Below are 17,466 nucleotides of genomic sequence, written 5' to 3'. Positions count from 1 at the left end.
GAAGGTGTATTGTTCAGTATAGTGATGCTGCATGTTCACTGGTGGATTCCAGGAATCCTCTGGGGCATGCTTCCCACCTGAAGAGAAGCACAAAGAGAATAGAATGAACCCTGTGTTATAAATAATACATAAAAGTCACTGATTGATTATAAATACCCTGAAAAAAACCACCCAGTGAAAATACTGTCTAGATATTACTGTGTTTTTCTTCTTCCAACTATCTGCATATTGCTACCAAAAACTTTGATGTGATTTAGGACTGTAGAGTGAGTGGGTAAACCTGAAAAATAGTGCTTCTAAATAATGGTTGTTGGGAAGAAATGCAGGATAATGTAAAGAAAAAACCTGAAAAATCAAAAACCCCTCACCCTAAAAACAAAAAAATCCAACAGAAACCAACCAACCAGACACTCCCATATCAAACAAAACCTTCTCACTTTTGGAAGTTGAATAGCAATCACAATCAAATACTTAGTGTGAAAGCTTAAATTTTCCTTCTGGGATGAAAAAGACCTGCAGATTCCTGCAATAATTATGGGACAATGGATAAGAAAACAATTAAAAGTGCAATAAGCAGAACTATTTCTAGTATATTTTATCTCACATAGTCCATGCTGTACTGAAGACCCCTGAAGAATTTTTTTTTTTCCTTCTAAGTGCAAGGTTAAATCTGACTCTTTTAAATAATTGTATTTCTTTACATTTTGGTATCTTAGCATGGACACTGATAAAAACCATACATGTAAGGAGGTGCTCCTTAGTTTGGGGGGTAAAAAGTAAACACTGCCATTTTCTTGCTCTTATTCCTCTCCTCTCCTGAATGCAGATCAAGAGATCCTTTACTGAACTGTTCACCAGCATTAGACACTTAGAATTTTTTTCTTCTCGCTGATCCTTTTTCTTTGTTTCTTCTCTTTGTAGCAAATGTACAGATTTATTTGGCTTCAGTATATTAAATTGTACTCTTCTTACCTTGCCTTTATATGAGTAATATAAAATACATTAGTTTATGGTGAGGCAGGGTGCTACTGGACTCTGTTTCCACTGAATTGCCAAGCTAGTGTTTACAATGTCTTGTTTGAGATGCAGAAAGTGCTAGGAAGATTTGAAATTCCTTGTGTTGGCCAAGGGTTATTTTTATTTTAGGCTTCTTCCAGAGCTATAGTCTGTTAAAAGACAAAGTGTCAGATTAGGTTGGAGGGGTAATGTTTCCTTCAAGTCTGAATTCTCTGTTTGTGTCTTGAATTAAAAAGTTTTTTGCAATGGTTCATGGGACTTTAGATAGAGGATGCCTTTAGACAGAGTTAATGCTAATGGATCTTATCTAGTCAAATCTCTGCATCAGGTTGCAGTTTCCTTTTAAAGCAAACTTATATAAAGGCTTAGAAACTTCAGTGGTTATTCCAACATTTCTGTGTGCCTAGATTACTTATATTATTAGTTATTTTGCAGATCTGCTTTTTATGCAAACTGATGAGTTCACTGTTATCCTGATAATACCTAAAAGATAATGGAGCTGATGTCAGACTCTGCCAACAACTAGGATAGATCCTGCATAAAGCTTTGCCAGATGCAGCAGCACAGTTTCAAAAAGAGAATGCAAGTGTGTTCTGTGAAGTTCCACCTGAAGAGTAACTCTCAAAAAGTATTTGGCTTACTATCCAGAAATACCTTTATTGTGAAATCCTGTACAGATAATTAATATATTTTATTGTCATAGAAGTACAACTGCATTTTCAGTGTGTTCATAAAATGCCAGTGTACTGCTACTGATTACTGGGACAGGGATGCCTGGCACAGAGGTGAACACTTTCATTATAGCTAACCATCAATTCAAATTCATATGAAAGAATTAAAAGCTGTCTCAATAGAAGCTTCTCCTATGGGTGCAAGCAGGTTTGAATCTCTGGTATGGAAGAAAGCACGAGTCATTTTGTGAGGCCTTCACTTCTGCAGGCTATTACCTTCACCAAATCAAAGATGTTTTACTCACCTGTTACCCCTGTCTTGCATGTTCCATATATTTCTATTTGTCATAAAATACAGCTAGTCTCTATACCCTGAGATAGTATCTCCCTTTGCATTTCATAGAGAGCTTTTTGAATTACAAATATGATGTGAAGGCTCATCCATGTGGTTCAGGCCAGAGTCCACACCAGTTTGTATTATTACCCTCTGCACACATTTCATGTGATTGCTGTGTTCGTTGATTTATTGTGGGCTGGTCATATAACCTTGCTTCTTAAACCTTTTGAAGTTGAGACAGCACAAACTTAAGGCTTACTTATTTTTTCATTTATTGTGATTTATAAATCAATTGCCAGTTTTTTCCTTCCCTTCTAGTCCCGTGAGGATATGAATCTGAAATCAACTTATACAGTAGAGGCCAAAAAACCAGATGCAGCCTAGATATTATGGTAACTGATACTTTATAAGGTTAACAAAACAAAACACTCCCTAAAGCCAAAGAGTGTCTGTGTATACATTCCTGCAGTAGGTAAATACAGGTGTCTTTAATATAGCTTAAAATGAAAGTGGAAGGAGAAAGCCATAAGAAGATTTTTCTCCTGAGCAGGAGCAAGGCATTAAACTGAAAGAAATGAGAAAAGGTGTGTGCATCTGGGGGTGGAACCTAAGATTTATATTTTGATTTTTTGTAACCTTGTCTTCTAGTTTCTCAAGTGTATTTAAAATGAATGATGTATCCTGGCATCTCACATGCTTAATTATCCTAGTTTGAATATATTCTTCAGCTTACTCAACTACTTCCAGTTGTGAGAATTGATTTATTTCATTGTAGGTGTGGTAACAGCTAATTTAAATTTATTTCACTTAGCAGTACTGAGCCTCTTCACAAAAGGTCCTCTGTTGATCATGTTTGGTCATTTTTGCTTAGTTTGCATGAAGGATAAATAGAGTAAGGAGAACTGCATATGTTTTGCCTTCTAAAGTTATTTCTTGGATCTAAAAATAGTAGCCAAAGAACAAGTGGTAGATATGAGATTTGCAACCAAATGCTGTAAAATATTTAGTTTTTTTCCTTTATATTGGACTTTTATTTTCTGTTTTGTTACCAAATCTTACAGGCTTCTGCTACATTTATGTCTTGGGTTACAATGTTAGGTGTCACCAAAGTATGTATTCTACCACCAGCTACATCACCTTCTGATGAACTGTTAATGGCTGCTCCTTTGTAGCAGCTGCATGCCCCACCTATGAGTTGGGTGTAGTGTTCTCTTTGTTACATCCAGCCTAAGGGTGGTCACCTCTGCTAATCAAGGACTCCCCAAAATATCCTATATCTCATAGGATTACATCATTCCATTGTGAAATTCCCTGCCCTGGGGGAGGTACTGAACATTCCTGCCTGATTTTGAGGGTGTATGATCTCAAGATATGGGGACTTGGGGGAACCACCATTGGACATCCAGGGCAAGTCCAGACCACCAGGCCCCCTGCTTTGACAAGTCCACATCCATGATTTCAGTGGGACTGCAACCACCATTTAATCAGACTGCCACCACTACCCTGATCAGCAGGGTGCCCAGTTGTACTCTGGTTTTGTTCGTTTAAGCTAATGTTTCTCTACCATTACCTTTATTAAATTGTAGCTCTGTCTGAAAATCACTTGCAAGGTATTTGTGTGGGGTTAATACCTCCTCCTGATTTACCTTCAAACCAGCATATATTTTGGCAACCAGTGTGTGGCATTCTGGGAGAAGTCAGAATTGCAGTTTTGCATTGTATTACAGAAACTGCCTATTCACCATGATGCTTGACATGTTTACATGGATGTTGTACCTTGTTCTCTTTATTTTTCAGCACATGGTGACTATTTGCCAGTTGTGATGCTCCTTTTGAGACCAGGGAATGGCGTGAAAATTGCTTTGTTAGTTTTTTACTTCTATTGCATGATCACATTAAAGGCAGTGAACCTCATTTGGAATGTATATTCATTGTTGTTCTCCTTCCTGGTCTGGGCTGCTGCCTCTGGGGCCTCGTTAATAATCACACCCATCCAATGGGGGGAAGAGTAGAGAATGGTTTCTTCCAGTCTTTCAGGCCTGACACAGCAGTTTTTGAGAATATTGGATTCTGTCTGGATGTCACGGACGGCATAATCTTGTTTGTTTTGCTCCATTTTCTCTGTACGGCCTGCACTGTGTACGCCATGCTTGAAGTCAGGACCAAGCTTGATGCAGTCCAGCATAATTCAGGAGGAGGAGGAGAAAAGAAGCAAATCAGCAGGCACTGTGTCCACACAAACTGTCACAGAGCCAGGACAGCCTGTCAGTAGCAGTTGCCTCTGTTCAGAAAAGGAAAATGAAGAGCAAATCAGTGCACATAGTGACTGATGAGGGGGCGGGACCTTTGCACCCAGTGGAAGAGATGGAGCCAGAGATCATCGCTCGGTCTCTGTCCCTGGATGAGCTGTGTGAGCTGCAGAGGGAGTTCACCTGCCAGGTAGGATGACCATTCTGACCTGGCTGTTCTGCATCTGGGGCACTGCAGCTAATGGCACTATTCTGAAAGGACATGAAGCTGGGCAGCTGTAGTTGCTGTCCCAGGATGTGATCGTTGACCAGGGAATCACAGAAACCCAGGAAACTCTTAGCCTCTGGCAGTGGCCACTGGCAAGCATAAGAGATAGATACCTTTGTAAAGAGGATGTCCATGTGCAACAAGGAATATGGAGCACAATGGAACAAGGTATCCAGTGCCTAAGGGAATTGGCTGTGCTGGAGATCAATTTTTTGGAAGATGAGAGATTCCCTAAGAGCGCAGATGGTGTCCAGTGCGCATCACAAATGTGGTTGAAATTTTCATGGCTCAGACCAGAAATATACTCCCAGTACTTAGCAACATTGCACTGGATGGCAGGAGAGGACAAGGTGGGTGCATTGGTCAACAAATGAAGAATTTACAAGGACACTGTCACTGCCCTGTTATGCACCCGTGTCTTGTCTGGGGAAACAAAACTGGCTGAGCACATCCGGAGTTGGAAGAGAAAATTGCAGAGGGCCACCAGAAAATGAGGAAGGAGCTTAAGGAAGGAATTTACCACGTCTTGTCAGAATCTAGAAGAATTTCTGCCATTAGGACCAGGTATCCCCCAGCCAAGGAGAGAGGATACACTCCATGAGGTAATCTCTGTTTTTTTTGTTCAGGAACATGGAGATGACGTGAAGAATTGGCATGGAAATCCCACCTCTTGCTTAGCTACCTGCATGCATGAACTGAAAGGAGGAGCAGTGACTGCAAGAAGCTCATGTTGGGTCAACACTGCTCTGGTCTCTCTCATAGACAAGATTCCAGGTGGAAAAGGAATGATGATATGACCAACCATCTTGAAGAGACCTCAAGGTCATATTTACAGGAAGAGAGCAATGTGTACCATGACCAGGATTAGAGGGGCCCTGCCTCTAGCCAGGTGGAGAAAAGAGGCAATCAGATCTATTGGACTGTATGGATCTGATGGCCTGGCATGTCTGACCCACAAAGGTTCATGGCTCTGGTCAACACTGGCACTCGGTGTACCCTGATGTCATCAAGGTGTGTGTGAGCAGAATCCATTTCCATTTCTGAGGTGACGGGATCCCAGCACCTGACTGTATTGGACACCGAAGGGAGTTTGACTGGGAAGGAGTGGCAGAAACACCCCATCATGACTGGTCCAGAGGCCCTGTGCATCCTTGGCACAGACCATCTCAAGACTCAAAAGGATGTTTCTGGGCTTTTAGGACAGCTGCTCTAGAGACAGAGGAAATCAGACAACTGAGTATCCTTCCCGGTCTCTCAGACAACCCCTCTGCTAAGAGTGGGACTGGTAAGAGTTGAAGAACTACAGCTACCAATTACCACAGCAACAGTGCACTGTCAGCAATACTGCACTGACCAAGACTCTGTGATTCACATCTGTAGGATTATTTGGGCACTGGAAAGCTAAGGGGTGGTCAGCATGACTCATTCACCCTTTTACAGCCTTATATGGCTTGTGCATAAATCCAGTGGAGAATGAAGTCTGACAGTGGATTACAGTGGCCTGAATTAAATCATACTACCACTGAAATCGTCTGTGGTGGACATGCTGGAGCTTCAGTACCAGCTGGAGTCCAAGGCAGCAAAGTGGCACACAACCTCTGACATTGCCAATGATTTTTCTCTGTTCCTTTGGCAGCGCAGTGCAAGCCCCAGTTTGCCTTCACCTGAAGGAACGTGCAATATACTTGGAATCAATTGCCCCAGGGGTGGAAGCAGAGTTCCACTGTCTGCCATGGACTGATCCAGACTACACTGGAAAAGGGTAAGGCTCCAGAATATCTGCAGTACATCGACAGCATCGTCATATGGGGGAACACAGGGCAGTTTTCAATAAAGAAGAGAAGATTATCTAGATTCTCCTGAAAGCTTGCCATTAAATGAAGTAAGGTTAACAGACCTGCTCAAGAAATTCAGTTTCTAGAAGTGAAGTGCAAGATGGACATGGCCAGATTTCAACAGAAGTAAATAACAAAATAGCAGCTATGTCTCCACCAACCAACATGAAAGAAAACACAGGCTTTCCTAGTTGCTGTGGGCTTTTAGAAAATGCATATCCCAGATTACAGTAAAATTGTTAGCCCCCTCAATCTCATGACACAAAAGAAAAGTTATTTCCTGTAGGGCCTTGAACAACAAGCTTTTGAACAAATTGAATGGAAGATTGCCTATGCAGTAGTCCTTTGGTCAATCAGGACAGTGTAGGATGTAAAAAATGTGCTCTACACTGTGATCGGGGAGAATGGTCCTTCCTGGAGCCTCTGGCAGAGACCTGGGGAGACCCAAGTATGACTGCTGGGGTTCTGGAGTCATGGATACAAAGGATCTGAGGCCAGCTATACCCCAACTGAGAAAGACATTTTTGCAGCCTACAGATTCAAGCCTCAGAGTTCAAGCCACCTCAGAAGTGGTTGGCACTGAAGCACAGCTGCTTCTTTTACCAGTGCTGGGATGGCTGTTCAAAGGGAAGGTTCTTTCTACACATCATGCCGCTGATGCCCTGTGAAGCAATTGGATCGTGCTGATCACACAGTGAGCCTGGATAGAAAATTCTAATTGCCCTGGGGTTCTGGAAATCATAACAAACTGACGTGAAGGTGGGAGTTTTGGACTATCTTCTGAAGAAGAAGAGAAACATGCTGAGGAGGCCCCACCATATAACCAACTACCAGAGTATGAAAAGCAGTAACACCCTCTTCACCAATGGTTCCTGCAGAATTGTAGGAACAAACTGGAAATGGAAAGCTGCTCTAAGGACCCCTGCACAGAAAGCTCTAGAAGCTACTGTGAGACAAGGTGGATCAAGTCAATTTGCAGAGGTTAGAGCTGTCCAGCTGGTTTTGAATATTGCTGAATGAGAGAAGTGGCTCAGACTCTATCTCTACACTTACTTGTGGATGGTAGCTAATGCTCTGTGGGGATGGCTGGATTGGTGGAGAAAGGCCAAATGTCAGTGCAGAGGGAAACCCATCTGGGCTGCTGAGATCTGGCAAAACATTGCTGCGTGGGTAGAGGAGCTGACTGGGAAGGTCTGTCACATCAATATACATGTACCCATAAGTTGGGCTAATGAAGTAACAACAAGCAGGTGGATTGAGCTGCCAAGATTAAGGTATCTCAGGGGGATCTGGACTGGTAGCACAAAGAAGAATTACTTCTAGTTTGTTAGGCCCTCAATGCCTCCAGTCATCAGAGAAGAGATTGGACATGCCAATGGGCCTGTGACTGAGGGCTAGATTTAAACATGGGCAGTATCTCACAGGACATCCATGACTGCAAGATGTGTGCTGCAATCAAGCAGGCCAAGCAGATGAAGCCTCTATGGTAAGGTGGACAGTGGTAAAATATAGGTTCAGGGAAGCATAGCAGATTGACTGTATCACCCTTTCTCAAACCCACCCACCAAGTGCTATGTGCTGACCATGGTAGGGACAACCACTGGATGGCTGGAGACCTACGTTGTGCCTCATGCCACTGCCCAAAACCATCCTGGGCCTGGAAAAGTCACAGAGAAATGGCACCCCTGAAAGAATTGATTCCAACAATGGGACTCGTTTCAAGAACAACCTTATAAACCCCTGGGCAGGGAACATGGCATTAAGTGGGTGTACCATGTTCCTTATCATGAACCAACTACTGGGGAAGTTGAACAGTGCAATGACTTAAAACCCCCTAAAAGGCACTGGGTAAAGGGACTTTAGAAAACTGGGATCTGCATTTAGCAAAGGCCACCTGGTTGGTCAACACCATCAGTCGAGCTGATCCTGCTCAGTCAGAATCCTTGCACACTGTGAGGGAGATAAAAGTCACTGTGTCACATGAAAGATATGTTAGGAAAGACAGTTTGAATTAATCCCACCTCAGGCAAAGAGAAATCCATCCATGGGATACTTATTGGTCAAGGACTTTATTGCACTTGTTGGGTAATGCAGAAAGATGGGGAAACCCTTTGTGTACCTCAATGGGACCTAATTTTAAGTGAGAACTATGTGTAATGCTTCATTGTATATATATATATATATATAAAGTAGAGTTAAAGAAGGGTATTAATTTGGATATGATGTAAATGGTGTAAAATAAGGGGTGGATAATGACTTGGGTTACAATGTTAGGTGTCACCAAAGTATGTATTCTACCACCAGCTACATCACCTTCTGATGAACTGTTAATGGCAGCTCCTTTGTAGCAGCTGCATGCCCCACCTATGAGTTGGGTGTAGTGTTCTCTTTGTTACATCCAGCCTAAGGGTGGTCACCTCTGCTAATCAAGGACTCCCCAAAATATCCTATATCTCATAGGATTACATCATTCCATTGTGAAATTCCCTGCCCTGGGGGAGGTACTGAACATTCCTGCCTGATTTTGAGGGTGTATGATCTCAAGATATGGGGACTTGGGGGAACCACCATTGGACATCCAGGGAAGGTCTTGACCTTTCCACAGGCCCCCTGCTTTGACAAGTCCACATCCATGATTTCAGTGGGACTGCAACCACCATTTAATCAGACTGCCACCACTACCCTGATCAGCAGGGTGCCCAGTTGTACTCTGGTTTTGTTAGTTTAAGCTAATGTTCCTGTACTATTGCCTTTATTGTAACTTTTGTATTAAATTGTAGCTCCATTTGGAAATCACTTGCAAGGTATTTGTGTGGGGTTAATTCCTCACTCTGGTTTACTTTCAAACCAGCACAATTTACAACAAGAAAATAGGACAAAGTACAATGTTGTGATGCAGCCAAAAAAACAAGTTTTGATTTCAATGAATTCAATTCTATGCTAAGTACATTAAAAAGTTTTGAAATCAGTAAAATATTGGGTTCCTAGGGAACTTTATTAATTTTGGAGTCGGAAGATCTTACAAATATTACATATCTTTGCAGGAACACTTAGTCAGTCTGGATGAGCCAGCCTCGGAAGCTGGACAAGAAGCTCTGCTTAGACAAGAGCAAGCGAAAATCATTCGTTTTGAAAGGCAAGCGGAAGAGTTCCTCAATGCAGTCTTTTACAGAAAAGGTTGGTTTTAATGGTGGGAGGAGGATGTGGGAAATAGTCTCTCTTGTGGTGTTTTTGATGCAATGTAGGTATCAAAGATCTCATGTTCAAGTTGTATGTTCAGTATTTTTCAGTCATTTTCTTTATATATATTTATCAATAATAAAAAATAGATTCTCAAGTAATGTAGCAATATAACAGTGTGGGCTTGGGACATTGGAAGAGAGTATAACTGTTTAGCCCTAAACCAAATCTCTCTATGAGAGCACTGGTGTTTTCACTTTTTGGAGAGATGACTGATTTCTTACCTCACATAACTGTTCCCCATAACCAATGTGTAGGTGAGTGGGCTGTTTGAAAGAAAGGTCAAGTGGCAGTGGTGGTAGTAGGTGGGTAATGTGTTTTTTAAAAAATATTTATTTTATTTTGATGGGATAGGTACTAATGCAGTTTTTCTTAAAGGTCATCAGTCTTTTCTCTGTTGGTAATGATTCCCTACCCTATTCCAAACAATCTAGAGTATAAAATATTATTAGAATAGTGCTGAGAGGGATATATGAAGAATTCAAAATGTGATCAGTAAAAGAATTGCTGTAGGATATGCTGAGAATATGCTCAAGGCTAGAAAATCACCTAAATGTATTTTGGAGAGTTGTTGCTTAAACTGTGCTCTTAAGGAAGGCACAGAGCTCATTTAACTGTTTTCTACAAAATCTGAGAAACAAGAATCCAGAGGTTGTTTCCAAATGCATCCTAAATGAAAGTACATCATACTTATCAGTCTAACCCATGTGTGAGAAAATCTGCCAAATCAGTAATTCCAACCTATCTGCTGGGGGACAGTGCAAGGCTTCAGTTTAACAAATTAGAAATTGCAGTAGCCAGTCCTCAGCCCTTCCTTCCAGTGACCAAAATATTTAAAGGTGTTTTAAGTAGATAACAGTATCTTAGCCTTTCTTTTATGACTCAAATGAATAAATACAAGCTATACATTATGATGCTTCTATACTTTTTGCAATACATGCAGGATGGTAGGAAGGATAGTTACTGCATTATTACTGATAATTTAGATAATGCCTTTATTACTTGGCTTTCTTTTCAAGTTTCCTTTTTTTCTTATAAGGTTAATGTTTCTTTAAGCTTTTGAGTTTATCCCATTTATCTTCAAATCCAGAAGGAATTTGAGAAAACTGAAGTCTGGAGAAAATACAGGTTTTTTTCCATATTGCTTTTCCTGGTGAGGAAAAAAAAGCCCTTCCATCATTTCCAAATTGTTTATTAAATACTTCATTCCTTTACCACTAAACTTAAATCTTTATGTATGATGTGTGGAAAGTATGCTTTTTAAAATTCATTGGGGAGCCAGCAGCAGATATTGCAGTGTGCTAATGAAGGATATAATACTCTGTCCATGGTTGGATACCCAGAATAAAGATAATGAAATATGACAAATGTCTGAGAATCTTTTGAGAATTTTTTAAAAATATACCCTAGTTTTCCTTCCTTGGACAAAGCTGTGCTTGGTGCAAGAGCAATAGGCAACGGGTAGAAACCTGGCAGAAGTCAGTTCTGAATCCTTAGTGCATGATTTTCAAGTTTGCCTATATTTAAATTGCTTGAATTGTGTAACTCATGCTACTGCCATAAGATCCCAAGGACTGTCATTACAAAGAGGACACAAAGAATGGCAGAACTCTGACGTTCCTACATTGCTCAGAGATACTGAGCTCTCCTGGCTTCATGCCAGCAATTAGTTTTTTTTCTTTTTTCCATCCTCACTGCCAGTAACATTTGAGATGGATATTTTGTAGTCCGGGTAGATCAGAGAAAATGCAGATGCTCTCTGAATGCTGGCCACACAGTCATGTACTGAACATGAATAAGGAATTTACAAGATCAGCAAACAGGTCTACTGTCCATTAATCTTAGTCCTTTCTTTGTGTCCCTGGCACTCTGACCCAGCAATGCTTTCTTCAAATGTTCATTTTTTCCAGTCAAAGCAGAGCAGTAGTAGTTAGTTATCTGTTATGTTTACTTTGTGGCAGGATAGGACCTTCTTCTGGTTTAATGAAATCATACATTTATTTATTTGATACTGCCCTTTTAATATTTTGGTGTAGAAAATATACAAAAGCTATCAAGGCTTTAAAGCTCAGAGGTACTGCTTTAGACTATTTATTACTGATAATTTTTGCCGTGTTTTTTCTTCTCTGAGAATTTCTGTGTTTTAGTTAATTTTCATTTTATTTCCTTAAAAAAACCTGGACAGGTGGAATCAAGATAAATATCTGATTTCAAGTGGTGCTGGAGGGGCACCAGCACATATTTTCCACTCACTTTTGAACAGCTTTAATCCTCAGCATTCAGGCTTTATATTAAGCAAGAAGCCTTTAATGTACTAGGTACTTACCCTTTTACTTGAAAATGAAGGTTTTTTTCACACTGAATTAGTGTGTTTATCTTGGACAGCACTGGAAAGTTATTATTCTGGGTTGATTCTTTGAAGATTTCAAGGATGCATGGCTGTAGGCACATGTAATATTTTATTTCTGAATGTGTAGATATGTTCAGAGTAAGCATTTTTGAAATGAACATATGCACATGGTGCACAGTGAAGGCTTGATTCTTCATTCAGAAAACGCAAGTGCCATAGAGCTCTGCACTCCTCCCAGCCCCACTTGTATATGCTGCAAGGACATGTCAAACAGTGATTGTGCATGATGTGATCATGCCATCAAATTGTGTCCCTTTGACCTCCTTAGGGCCTTTCTATGTCCTTTAGGAGGTTATAGTGAAGAGATTATAAAAGTAGAAGAAGTCCACAGCAGAACAAAGCCTCCACACTTTTACAGGCTGGTGTCCTCATGGACTATTTGGGAAGCAAGTGAGATTATAAAGGTACCAAAATTTAAGTTTGGCTCATTTTTGGTGTCCTCTTAAAACTGGAGTATTTGATACTTATGAACAATTAAAATCTACAGGATGTTTTAAAGAAAATGGTTACATATTTCCATAAACATCATGGAAATTTATAGGATTTAGAGAGATTTTCTGTAAGAATGTACATGGTGACTGTGTAAGATCTTGGGTGTAGAAAGCTTAAGAGAAAGGAATTTGGACTTGATAAGTATTTAAAGCTCAATATGGTGTTTCATCAAGAAACAGACAGCTACTGCTGCTCTTTGATTTGTGGGCAGCTCTTCTCAAATCTTCATGTCAGTAATCTTTTATACATACAATAAAGCTGGTTTGTTGGATTGATGCAATTTTGACAAAAACAGTGGCAAAAGGCAAATCTAACGCTGAAAGGTCCCATAGAAGATTTTGCTAATGCTTCTAATAGCTCAATCTCAATAGATTACCTTTCAACCTGGGCAATTTTTTAAAAAGAGGTAGTAAACACTTCTCTATTGTTCCCTCTTGAGAGCTGCTTTTAAAGATTTATTTGGTCTTCTGCTGAACAGTTTTTTCTGAATGTTTCTTAGGTAATAGAAAATCAAACCTTTTGAGCCATTTCCGGAATAGTGGTGTGGTTAGCTGTGCTTTGGGGTTTTTTGGAGGTATTGTGAGTGGTTGTTGTTTGTTGTTGTTGTTTTGGTTTTTTGGGGGTATGGTTTTGTTGGTTTGTTTGTTTAAAAAACCCAGAATCGATTTGGCCAGAGAACTCAGTGTTTCAAGTGAAGTGGCAGGACTTAGCTTTTGTGATTTAGGAGTTACAGATTTACTTTGATGTCACAAATTACTGCTGGTCTAAAATAGTGATTTTTGTCAATAATTTTTTGGGTTGCCCACATGCTCAAATACCTTTTTATTTATACACTATTTTGTATAAATAAATTGGAATGCCTACTTGTTCTATTTCACATCTGTTACTAATAGATTTAGCAGCTCTTCTAGGAATAGAATTGCTTGTCATGTGACAGGGGTTTTGTGTTTATGCAAGTTATTTGGATAATTAGTAATCCTGCATTGATTACAATGGTAGAAATATCAAAAGGAATAGATAGAATGAGATGGAAGACACTTGAACATTTGATCTTCACGTGAATAATTTTGAATGATCAGAACTGTAGGGCTTTATTTATCAGTAAACTTATAGGGGTCTGCTGCAACTTTATTCTTCATTTTACCTTTCTGTAGCTGCAGGTAAGTTATACACTTCCACTGTATAACCTGTTCAGTATTTTTGGATGAGTTCCATTACTGGCATTCCATTGGCACTTTAGCTCTCCTTTCCATTTCCACACCTCTTAAAGGTCTGGTTAAATATATCTATATTTTAAAACAAAATATGAGATTGCATATTTCTTTTAGCAGTGTTATTTTGGGAAGGCTGTACCAGAATTAGCAATGGTTCTTATTCAGGTATTTTAAGACTAAAGTGCATTTTCTACAGAAAGTATTTTATCTTTGGCTTTTTTTTTTTTTTTTCCCCCTGGATTTTTTTTCGTAAATAAGCAATGACTTAATATAAAATCTGTTTTACTTAAAGTGCTTCCTTAAAAGAAATCTCTAATATTTGCAGACAGTCCTAGGGTCTCTGACCCCAATATTCCCCTAGTGGCCCGTGAGATCATGCAGCGAATGATCCGACAGTTTGCTGCTGAATATACCTCAAAAAATAGCTCTACTCAGGACTCCAGCCAGCCCAATAGCACAAAGAACCAAAGCCTGCTGAAAGCATCTCTGGTCGCCTCCTCTCCCACGGCTGCAACTGCTCAGAACCCTGTGCTCAGCAAACTGCTCATGGCTGACCAAGACTCACCTCTGGACCTTACTGTCAGAAAGTCTCAGTCAGAACCTAGTGAACAAGGTAGGACTCTTACCAGTGTCTTGCATCCTGTGGCAATCCATTAATGGCATTCTTGTTGCAGAACCAGACAATTAGAAGGTTGCACTTTCACATAAATGTAAAGTGGAAAAACAGATTATGTTTTTACAATAAAATGACTAGTTCAATGTGGCTGGGAGAGAAAAGACTTTTTGAAAGAATGTAGACCCATAGATATAAGAGATTCTTCTGAAGAAGGGCAAAGGGGATGGACATGCTCTAGACTCTGAGGATAAATGTACTTTTTTTACTAGGAGCTGCCAGGAACAGTCTGCCAAAATAGACTGTACATTTGCTGATAAGAAAAGTTCATGTGGTCATGGCAATCATAGTGTTGTCTCTTCTCTGAAGATTAGTGCATAGTCTGACTGAAAGGCTGATTTATTTTCTTTTTGGTTGTGGTGTGAGAAGAGTATCTTTTAAAAGTCTGTGAGAAGTTGCTTTGTGAAGGCTATAAAAATGATATCTAGGAACTGCACTAAACTTCCAGGTTTGTGCATTTGAAAAAAATGTCTCTTTTCTACCTTAAAAATAGACTTGTTCTGCAGAGCACAGATTGAATAACTTGTACAGTGTTTCAGAGCTTATTTTAATTCAAAAACCTTGCTTTCAATCATAAATGCCTTTTTTTTAAAGAAGTAAATTCTGTGGGAGATATAGTATATGAACTTTTCTTTTGTGGAACTGTTGAATCCTAAGTGTATTGTACTGATTAAAATTAGACCCTTTACCCTTCTTCAGAAAAATGTTAGTGCTTGAAGTCATTCTGTCACAGTAGGCTGTCCATCTGCAAATAGAAAAGAGGCCTGCAAAAAAAAAAAAAGCCTTTTTCTAGCTAGAGCAGAAGAGTAGGTATCCCTTTATTCTTTTAAATTTGGTTTATGAAGCTTTTTGTAAACAGGTTAATTTTATGTGTCTGGTAAAATGCAGCTTGGACATGTGGACATGTACTGAACTTCACAGCACCTGCTGAAAGCTGTTGTTGCACTTCAGTTACAAACTGCAGTGAGAGGTTGATTAGTGTCTCTCTTGAAATGTGGACCTGTACAGTTAGCTGATAGGCATTTGTTTCTAACTGTCTTTATTATAAATGCATTTTGTGAGTGTGTTTTGCATGTGTGTTTATAAAAGTTAAACTGTTCTCATTGTTAAACTTTTTGCTGGAAGAAAAGAGAGAGAAAATCCGTTTTGCTTTGTTCCTTTTCAATTAGAGTGTGGTATGGTGAAGAAGAAAGCATGTACATGAATTGCTCTTTAGCTACCATGTGAGGGAAAAAGCTGTAAGATAATGTATAATGTTCATAACACTTGTTATAGAAGTAGAACATGTGCATATTGACTTATACAGTAATCTGTTTGCTGATGTACGTTTTTTTCCCAATTTACATTTAATGTAATTGGAAAGAGATTTTGCCAAAGTTGTTAATGAGAGATTTCAGAGGCTGTCATGAAAGACTGCTAGTGGTGCTTTGTGCTGTGTTTTGTTCTAGTGGATTGAGGGGAACCCAGCTAGTTGTAAGCTTCTCCCTGAGCTGTGAGGTTGGTCCTGCTTCCCCTCGGGGCTTCTGGGTCATACTGACCCTTCTGAGGGAGGAAGCATGTATCCAAGCTGCCTCCAGCCTGTGCTTCCAGCCTCTTGAAAAGAAGGAAAGACTTGATCCAGTCTGTGTCTCTTGTGCCTGTATAAATGTTGTTCGAAAAGAAAATGTAATTTTCTGCTTACTTAAGTTTGGGTTATGGTGTGTTCCCAAATGCAGTGGGTGGAACAGCTTTCCATAAGTTAATTCTAGTTCACTGTTTATCATGTTTTTTCTCCATATGTCAAATAAGAACTTTAAGCAATCTGAAAGCTGTCTTACATTGTTCCTGTGTTGGGTGGTATTCACTTGATTAGATGAAATGAGTGAGGAGCTCTGCTATGTCTCGATTTCACCTGCCAACAGGTTTCATTTATCTTTGCCTCATAAATTCCTCGTTTCAAAGTTTCCAGGAACTTCAGATGGCTGGACTGCTTCAGTGACAGTGTTGCCCTTATTAAAATGACCAGAATTTCAAGCTGCTTCAGTGCAGCAGGAGCAAGGCTTTCCTGGTGAAACACATGCCCTATAAATGCAGAGTTTATGTAAGGGTTTGCAGGGAAGTGTGGGGGGAATGTGAGGAAGTGCCATTAGTGAGAGTGGAGGAAGTGGTCTAACAGGAAAACCAATTTGGCATATGGAAAAGAGGGAATAAAATGACACAATAGAAGAGAAAAGCAGCAGCTTTTCCAGTAGAGACCCACTGGAGACATGAAAAAAGAAGATGAAGCTGGCTGCCACGTGAGATGGAATCTCACATCTATGTGTGTGTTCATTTAATTTCCAATATTAAGTTCTCATTTAATTTTCCTACAAGAGATCTGGATTAAAAAATAAAATAAAATCTGAATGCTGACTTGCAACCTCCCTTTAAAATGGGGAATATCTCAGACTGACAAATCTTCAAGATTGTCTCAGTTCTGGACCACTGAGAGATAGTTAAATGATAAGCTCTGTTGTATCCAGAACTGTCACTTGTAGGTAATTTATTGTGCTATGTCCCTTATAACAGATGCACTTTTAATTTTGTTAAATTTATTGTGATTTCTGAAGACTATATTGAAGTCACATGTAAACCGTATTGCAAAAAAAATTCAAACCTTATTTTGTTTAAAAATACAATAAACCAAAAAATGCTGTGTGCTAAAAATGAAGATTTGCTTTGTCTTTTCAGCTGAGGGCAAGATCAGCATGGCTGATCCTGCTTCTTCAAACACTGAAGTCATTCTTTTGTCTTTACAGACGGTGTGCTTGATTTATCCACTAAGAAGAGTCCTTGTGCTGGCAGCACCTCTCTGAGTCACTCTCCTGGGTGCTCCAGTACTTCAGGAAATGGGTAAGAGAAAGCAACTTACTATGACCTTTTAAAACGGTTTTTTACTAAAAATGTGGGCTTAGCTCCTGTTAATTTTTATTTTGGTGTTAACCCTTTGGAGTAATGTGTTTTCAACTTGTACCTTTGGCAAATACCTTCACCCCACCTGCCAAATAAGAGTTGTTGCCAACTGAAACAGGTTTAACTTGC

General features: G+C 39.8%; 1 protein-coding gene across 3 annotated transcripts in view; it reads left to right on the top strand.

Annotated features, from left to right (window-relative positions):
• LCOR (ligand dependent nuclear receptor corepressor) overlaps positions 1–17,466 on the top strand; it is a 65,414-nt gene that overhangs the window by 35,851 nt on the left and 12,097 nt on the right. For 2 of the 3 annotated variants that reach the window (XR_013775005.1, XM_079311863.1), the window contains exons 4-6: positions 9,422–9,554; positions 14,059–14,346; positions 17,184–17,277. Coding sequence is in view for 2 of the 3 variants with exons in the window: in XM_079311863.1 (XP_079167989.1) it covers positions 9,422–9,554; positions 14,059–14,346; positions 17,184–17,277 (515 nt within the window). In the remaining variant the exon portion in view is untranslated. The remainder of the gene's footprint in view (positions 1–9,421; positions 9,555–14,058; positions 14,347–17,183; positions 17,278–17,466) is intronic. The other variant, XM_079311864.1, reaches the window with a different exon arrangement.

Source organism: Erithacus rubecula (assembly GCF_903797595.1).
Source record: "Erithacus rubecula genome assembly, chromosome: 9".
Taxonomy (NCBI): Eukaryota; Metazoa; Chordata; class Aves; order Passeriformes; family Muscicapidae; genus Erithacus; species Erithacus rubecula.
Note: the sequence above shows the minus strand (reverse complement) of the source record. Positions and strands in the feature narration are given on the sequence as shown.